Source organism: Etheostoma spectabile, chromosome 5 (assembly GCF_008692095.1).
Source record: "Etheostoma spectabile isolate EspeVRDwgs_2016 chromosome 5, UIUC_Espe_1.0, whole genome shotgun sequence".
Lineage (NCBI taxonomy): Eukaryota > Metazoa > Chordata > Actinopteri > Perciformes > Percidae > Etheostoma > Etheostoma spectabile.
In genome coordinates, this window is record NC_045737.1 from 7,071,264 (window position 1) to 7,079,242 (window position 7,979).

Here is a 7,979-nt window from a genome sequence, read left to right on the forward strand (position 1 = left end):
AAAACGGGTCAATTTGACCCAAGGACAACATGAGGGTTGACATTGTTGATCTGACAGTGGAGCTGTGTCACTTTAACTTAATTACCACAAGATAGCACTAAAGACTTTGTTACTCAGTCATCTTGATTTACAACAATTTTTTTAATTAATCTGAGTCAATGTAGCTTGTACCCCCTGATAATGAAGAAAACTTCTGTTGCCAGATTTTCAATGGAACTGTATTGGTGGATAAATTGAGGAAAATAATCTCTGTAGGAAACAATTACATTTTGTAAAATAATCTCAACAATTTCAACATGTATTTCAGTAATTTAGAACCAACCACTGTTAGTATACTTGATATACTAGCTCTAATATTGTGTAAAGCCAATATAAGGCAAATAATATATATAACAATTGCAGTCCATGGTCGGCAGCCCAACCTTTTTTGCCTCAAGGGTGCCCCTTACTTTCATTTTAGTACAACAGTTTATCTTTGGAAAATTCACTCTCAAGATTTTTGGCCAGAAACCTATTTAGAAAGATGAAACTTTGAATTTTATTCCTGAATAGACATAAAAAGACAGAGGAGACTTATATGTCAAAAACTCATTTATGGATGTTTATGTATGAATGTACATGAAATAACACTGCAGTGCCTTACTGTCATTGTTCATTCTCTCAGCCCCTTTCCCAGGTCCCAATGCTGTAATTGTTACACCGACACCTCTTAAAGCAGATGTGGTCCATAATGCCGGAGTGGTCATCACTCCTTCTCAACTTGGAGGGGTATGTTTTTTATCTCTTGTGCTACAGTGGGTCTGAAAATTATTGAGTTGCCAATAGAAAATTAAAAAACTGCAACATTTCCATTTCTTTGTTTACTTTGCTGCGTATAATTTATAAATCTGAAAATAAAGTGTTATTAGTCTTACACTCAGGTGATCAGTTAAAAAGCAAAGAAATATAATATTTCATTGTTGTGCTTCTTGGTCTTGTAGCTCTTTTTTATTTCCTGTCTATCTGCTCTTTTTTCATGTATCTCAGGCCCCTGGATTTCACGTTTTGTCTAAGACAAAGAAGTCTCCCCAGCCTATTCTCCCCAAGGGAAAGTCTTATTCTTCCAGCCGCAGGAATCAGAAAGCCTCCTCTAGTGTCGGTGAGACTTCACTTTACCCAGAAAGCACATCATGACTCCAAACCACAGACTGTTAATATTAATGGACAGAGCGTGTGTGACGTCACTTATTGGTTTGTGGAGATCTGCTATGAGTCGTCTAGTTTGCCATTACGGGCGCAGCCATCCTGGTTGCTGATGTGACGATTTTAGAAGAAAGGGAGGAGGAGTGAGTGAAGAGCCCTTACACTCTACGTTACACACTTTCACTGGTAATGACATCATAGCCACGCCCTAAAACACCCCCGCTTTATCGCCGATTTTAAAATCAACAAGACCATCATTTAAAAAAAAATTAACATAATTCTGTTTTGCAGAAGACTTAAAAGTAGTGATTGAGACCATAAACTCATTGTGAAAGTGTGTACTGAGGTAATAAATCAAGTGAGAAGTGGGTCACTTTCTCATAGACTTCTACACTAACCGACCTCCTTTTGCAACCACACGAGTCGCCCCCTGCTGGAGAATGCAGGTTTAAGGCACTTCCACATTTGCAGCAATTTGCCGAACCAGATGGTTTGGGTATTAATATCAACAGTCCATGCTCCAAACCCGCAACTTGCTGCAACTTTGTTTGTTTTTTCTTTCCAGGTCACAGTCAGCCTGGATCGAGTCATGGATCACCATGTGGGTTAGATCAAGTTCCTAGTCCCCAGTCACTGATCAGCAGCAGCAGTACAGCTCTGGTAAAGAATGAACAAAATCAGGTTTGTGTTTGTGTGGGTTTACTGAAATATCCTTCGGGAAGAGTAAAGTTTCTATCTATCTGTGTTTCTTAATATTAGGGCTATACCGAATGTCATTTTTCTTTCACATTCAAAGTGTTTATTGAGGTTTTCGAATGAAACTTTGAATGTCTGTCTATTGTATGACATCATCACCCTCAAAAAATTAATTAAAAAATTTATTCAAGTCCTTGAAAAAAAAAATATTATTTGGTTAACTGTATAAATGTAATTTATGTTGTTGTTAGATTCCTGCTAGACGGCCTCATTAATACACGTGCATAATGTACCTCTCTTTGTGTGTGGCAAGCGGGAGAGCAAACAGCTTTTTGACCGCAGTAAAAATGTTCTTTTTAAAAGGCTAAACAGCCATAAAAATATCTTTTTGTCTTTTTGGAAATGATTACATCTATCTTTATTTTCCAATCAATTTTGAGTTTTGGAAATGTTTGGATCACACGAGTCAGAAACAATTCTACGCAGCAAGCACTAGAATCTACAAATAGTATACTACTGATAATATTAGTGTAGCCTAATCTTTATCTGCAACTGTGCCGAAATACAGAGTTTAAACAGGATGAATAGACATGCGAACATAAAAGAGGTGCACAGCATTCAAATGTTAATTTAGAATTTGAATGTCAACGTTAACATAAATGGTACGCTAGTATGATCGCTACATTTCCGTGTGGATATTAAAATTTAAATGACATGTTGGCCTCTCAGAGGCTAGGGCAATCCTTGAAATGTTTTGATTTGGGTGAAAGTTTTGATTTAAAAAAAAAAAAAAAAAAGGGCACTTTGTGTTAAGACTGTTGATGGACAGACATGAATCTCAATGCTAAAAATGAATTAGGACAGACTCAATTTAATGGCTGGGCAAAAGTATAGCCTAGTCCATTACATCAGTAGCGTTTCCCCATTTCCTCTGTAATATATGACACAATATCAGTAAGCCTCTGTGTAATATTTTTACTGTTGTTGTGTGACAGAGCCGGAGGACAACACACATATTTCCTCTGTAATATATGACACAATATCAGTAAGCCTCTGTGTAATATTTTTACTGTTGTTGTGTGGCAGAGCCGGAGGACAACACACATATCTGCTGAGCAAAAGAGACGATCAAACATAAACATTGGCTTTAAAACACTCTGCAACTTGGTTCCCACTCTAAAGTCACAAATAAATGTAAGTCTGTGTACCTGTGTGTCTTCATAAAACAGGACATCATTATTTTTTGCATTGTTTGTGTACAGTTTTTGCTAGTTAGTTCTAAATATTTCATTTGCTTTCTCCCATTCAACCATATTCATTAACTTTGAGCATTTAGATCAGTAATGCAGTCACATTGCAGAAGACAGTGGATCACATTGGGAAGCTCCAACAGGAGAGGCAGCAGTTGCAGGAAGAGGCCAAGAGACTACGTGAGGAGATAGAAGAGCTCAACACCTCCATTAAGTATGTTGAAACATCGTGACTGCGTCACCCCTCTTCTGATATACAAGTTGCACAGACACTTAACATATTAACTGTTTCTGTCTCTTGTCACTGCTTGACCACAGCTCATGTCAGGAACAGCTTCCTGCGACAGGGGTGCCCATCAGGCGGCATCGGGTCAGCCGCATGCACGAGAAGTTCAATGAGTATGTAAAGGACCGCACTCTTCAGAACTGGAAGTTCTGGATCGTATCCTTCAATTAAGGTGCTCTAACACAGTTAGCTGCTTATTAATAACACAGAGTAAGCCTTTGGCTTTGATTCTGACACAATGATTGTATCCTGTGTGTCATGCACAGTCAAGGAAGACTTGATAAGACGTAAGTGTTACACAACTGAAATATTAAAAATCTTCCCATTGCTCTTGAGGAAAACCAAGCTACTGTTAGTCCTGTTTATATAGACAGATGTCTTTAAACTTTATTCAGTGGCCACTGTTCCTAGAGGTTTTAAAATATGACAAAAAAACAAAAATCCACTGTGACAATTTGACCAGTCACACTGTCGTTAAGAAGGGGAATTGCTTTTTTATCTACCAAATGCAGTAGCCATGTATTTGTGTATATGTATATACAGTGTGCAATGAATCCATTTATCAAGACAATCATAAACTGGATTTCAATTACTGATTTTTATTCTCTTTACAAAGGAGGCCAAATCAGTCTCTGATTTACTTTTTCAGGTTAAGCAACCCATACATTGAAGCATGAGTTGGTAAAAGCTACAGATTTCCATGTTAGAGGTCAGGCATAATTGTTGTATTTGGCTCACTGAAGTATAATTGATCCTTGACCATCATCAATTCTAGTTCAGCATCATTATCAAGCCTCTCTTTGAGTCATTCAATGGGATGGTGTCAACTACAAGCAGGGCAGAGCTGTGTCAGACCACCCTGCAATGGCTAGAGCGTCACTGCTCCCTTCCAGTCCTCAGACCCAGTAAGTAAAGGACTATTTCTTGTAGACATCCAGCAAAAACCTCACCAGCCCACTTAATCTTTTCTGGGGGATTTTAACAAACTAAATAACTAAGTAATACTGGCATTACAGAACATATACAAAAATAAAATAATCAAAGAAACAGAGTCGGGGAAAGAACAATAGAATCTGTAGTTGTGGATGATTTGCAGCCTAGCGGGGACTTCCTTTGAGCTGCAAAGTGTTAGATCAGCACTATGTGGAATTCAATCAAGATTTTAGATTTCCTATTTGCCGCTATCTTGTATCAAGCTGTTATCAAGCAACCATGACAGGAAATTTGACAGCGCATCGCTTTTCTTTTTTATGATGCGTAAAATCACTCCATCTGCAATCTCATGGGCGAAAACAGTGATAACACTTTCCAATAGTTATTTTCACCTCCCACTTTAAAATAATACGCTTTTGTTCCTGACTTAGTCTGACTAGCTATGACAACATCACTTTCTATTCCATGTCTGGCGGGGCAGTCCCCTCAAATCATGGGTTGTGAGTTGTAAGTAAGTGAGTCAGTAAGTAAGACAGCTGAGTCACTGTCCTTAGCATCCATCAGCATGTCCTTCCTATGCATTCTGGAGACCTGGGAGGATTTAATGTTCAGCAGCTTGAACAACCAGGTTCCACAACAGCATCATCCTTCACGTCATAAGACTGCGGAACTTCCTATAATCCCCCCTCCCACACATACACACACGTGACACTAGTCACTTTACATGGACACTGTGAACCCTTTTTGCACTAAGTAACTTTAAATTTATATTGTTCATTTCACTGTTTTCACTGCAATACAACCTGCTGCTAGTGATATTTGCACTAGTCACAATCGTCTTATAATAATTTTTAATTTTATATAACACATACTTTATATTGCACATACATATATTTATACTGTTTCTCTTTTTACTTGTCTTCTGTTTCTTTTCTTTTTTGGGGGCCTTGCAACGTATAATCGCTCAACTGTATATTGTGAATGTGCAGTTGAATGACCATAAAGTTTGTCTCGTGACCGCTTCGAAATGCTGTGTTTTACAGTCAGGTTATGGTTATTACATTGTGGTTTCTTGTTTTTCAGTGGTGCTGAGTACCCTTCGCCAGCTCAGCACAACCACGTCCATACTTAGTGATCCGTCCCTGCTGCCTGAAGAAGCCCTCCAGGCCGTCTCCAACACAGACACGCAGCCATGCTCTCAGAGGAGGTGAGGTGACCCAAGAGCCACATGAACATTTTATCAGCAATCATTAAAATGACATATGACAAGATTACCTTCTCCTTAGCCAGTCAGCAAGGTCACCACGTCTTCCAAAGACTTCCCTGAAAAATAAATGAAATGATACTTGCAAGTTAGGTCTGGCTTTCTTTTACTCTTTATGTACAATGATCATTCATTTGTTCTATTTTACAATGATTCTTGGGAATGATGCACACAGAGAACGCCATCTTTGAAATGACATTTATATAGCGAAAATGTCTTTAATCGTGTTATATTTGAATGACAGCAACTGTTACAACCTTCTCCTGCTTTGGGTGAAGATTTTTTGAATACTTTCTATAAGGGTGGTACTGGTTGTTTGCTTTTTGAACAACAATACATATTTAAATAACTTTCATAATTTAAAAACACAACATTGTGTTAAAAAAGGGAAATATTAAGTGATCGTTCATTTTGTGTTCTGTCTCAGGTGTAAAAAAAATATGTGGATAGAATGTGTTTTTTCACATGGAGATGAGATAAATGTGGGATTTTGTATTAAGACTAGTTGACAGTGTAGTTTGTGTTTTTTATGTAATGTAGAGGATTGCCTGAAACGTGGTGAAGTTGATCACCAGTGGGCTGGTCTGTGCTAAATAAGTATAAGAAAGCTTCCATCCCTCATTTGCTCAGGCAAATGTTATTTTGCCTTTTACAATAGTGGTTTCTTTGTGGTTTTCAATCCATCCTGACCATCTTCCTTCATACTTTGCTTGCTCTGCCCATTTCCAGTGAATTCAACTGCAAAATGTACAAGAAAACCTTCATCTAAAAAAACAGTATGTTACATACATGGGTTTCTACTGGGCAGGTCACAGCATAATGGAGCAATATTATTTACAGCCCTCATAGGGAGCATGACTGAAATAGCAGTGCAGATTTTATTTTGTTTTCAGTTTGTTACTTGTTTTAAATGTTAGTTTTGTTACTCGTGTGTATATATAATCTGTCCTAAATCATGTTAACGTCCAGCGCTTTGGTCAACCTAGTTGGTTTAAATGTGCTTTATAAATAAAGTTGGATTGGATCGGATATATACTAAAAACATGTACAGTGTTAAAAGATCTAAGCAAAATGCACAATAGTGTTGTCGGGGTCTTTGTTGGTCACTCAGGGCTGCGCTGGTCGGCGTAATCATTTTCTACTCAGCTATGAACAAATCAAACCAGGGCCCTTCAGAGCAGGAAAACCTATCTGTACCTGTAAGGGTACAGGTTTCATCACACGGTATGATTTACCAATGTTGTTTTGTGCTCGTATCGTTACACTAATTGTTAATGACAGACAGGAGAAATCCGTCTGCTGTGTGAAAAGACACAGCACACATAGAAACATACCAAGAGCCATATCAAAGAGTAGTCTACCTATTCATTATTCATTTCTTGTGTTACTGACATATTTGTCAGGGCGCCCTGTTGACTGCTTGAGAGTTACACACTATGCCAATTTAGTCAGTATGTCCGACATACATCAGCCTTAAAGTCAATTAAAGTGCTCTTACTCATGATCTCTGCAGGCTGATAAGCCTTTGTCTTTTATTTTTATTTCATGTTATTTCAGCACTCCTCAGGCAGACATTGATTTGTTTTTAGTTTTTAGTTTTTTTCTTCTGCAGAACAACTCTGTTTACTCTTTTTAGGGTAGCAAATGGCACCACTGATAGTTCTTATTTAATGAATGTTCAGAATTCTGTGTGTTGTGGATTGCACATGTCTTTTTAATGGGCAGTTATACTTTTTTTTTTTTTTTACAAGGTAGAAGTAATGAAATGTATAGCCTGTAATGTACAGGCTGCTCAATTTTCAGTAAGACGGGAAAATCTGTCAACAAAATTCAACACTTTAACAGTGATTAAAATCAGGCCTATATGTAACTAATAATACAAAGCCTTGATGTTCCACTGCAGCTTGGCATTTGTTTGTTTTTTCAAGAATATTTTTGGGCTTTTCTGCCTTTTAATGTGACAAACCGCAAGGTGAGAGAGGGGGGAAGACATGCAGGAAATCATCCCAGGTGGGGTTTGAACCCTGGACATCTTGGTCGAGTCATAAACCTCTCTATATGCGCACCTGCTCTACCCACTGATCCAACCCAGCCACTGCAGCTTTGCATTTGTGTGACAATTATATTGGTTATCATACCAGGTTGGATTTCCAACTTTTTTTTTGCTGTTTCTGTGAGTGGGTTTTGTACCTACTCTACAGTATATTTGCAGGTTGGATCTGCCCACTTTGGTTCTCCCCAAATGTTGTCTTGTATTTCATTTGTTTTAAGAAGTAAAGATATTTTCCAGATGCTGCATCAGCAGTTTCTTTTGTTCACTTCCAGAGTTCCCAAATGTCTTCATGCAAGAAGTTTTAAAATTGCTTAA

The 7,979-nt window shown here is 38.0% G+C and overlaps 1 protein-coding gene across 3 annotated transcripts in view; it reads left to right on the top strand.

Moving 5' to 3' along the window:
• Positions 1 to 5,996, top strand: part of mlxip (MLX interacting protein) — a 36,564-nt gene extending 30,568 nt beyond the window's left edge. For 2 of the 3 annotated variants that reach the window (XM_032516001.1, XM_032516003.1), the window contains exons 10-17: positions 665 to 768; positions 1,027 to 1,138; positions 1,748 to 1,863; positions 2,965 to 3,072; positions 3,215 to 3,342; positions 3,447 to 3,570; positions 4,190 to 4,319; positions 5,431 to 5,996. In XM_032516001.1, the coding sequence (XP_032371892.1) occupies positions 665 to 768; positions 1,027 to 1,138; positions 1,748 to 1,863; positions 2,965 to 3,072; positions 3,215 to 3,342; positions 3,447 to 3,570; positions 4,190 to 4,319; positions 5,431 to 5,558 (950 nt within the window). In that variant the 3' untranslated portion in view covers positions 5,559 to 5,996. The remainder of the gene's footprint in view (positions 1 to 664; positions 769 to 1,026; positions 1,139 to 1,747; positions 1,864 to 2,964; positions 3,073 to 3,214; positions 3,343 to 3,446; positions 3,571 to 4,189; positions 4,320 to 5,430) is intronic. The other variant, XM_032516002.1, reaches the window with a different exon arrangement.
• The last annotated feature ends 1,983 nt before the right edge of the window (positions 5,997 to 7,979 follow it).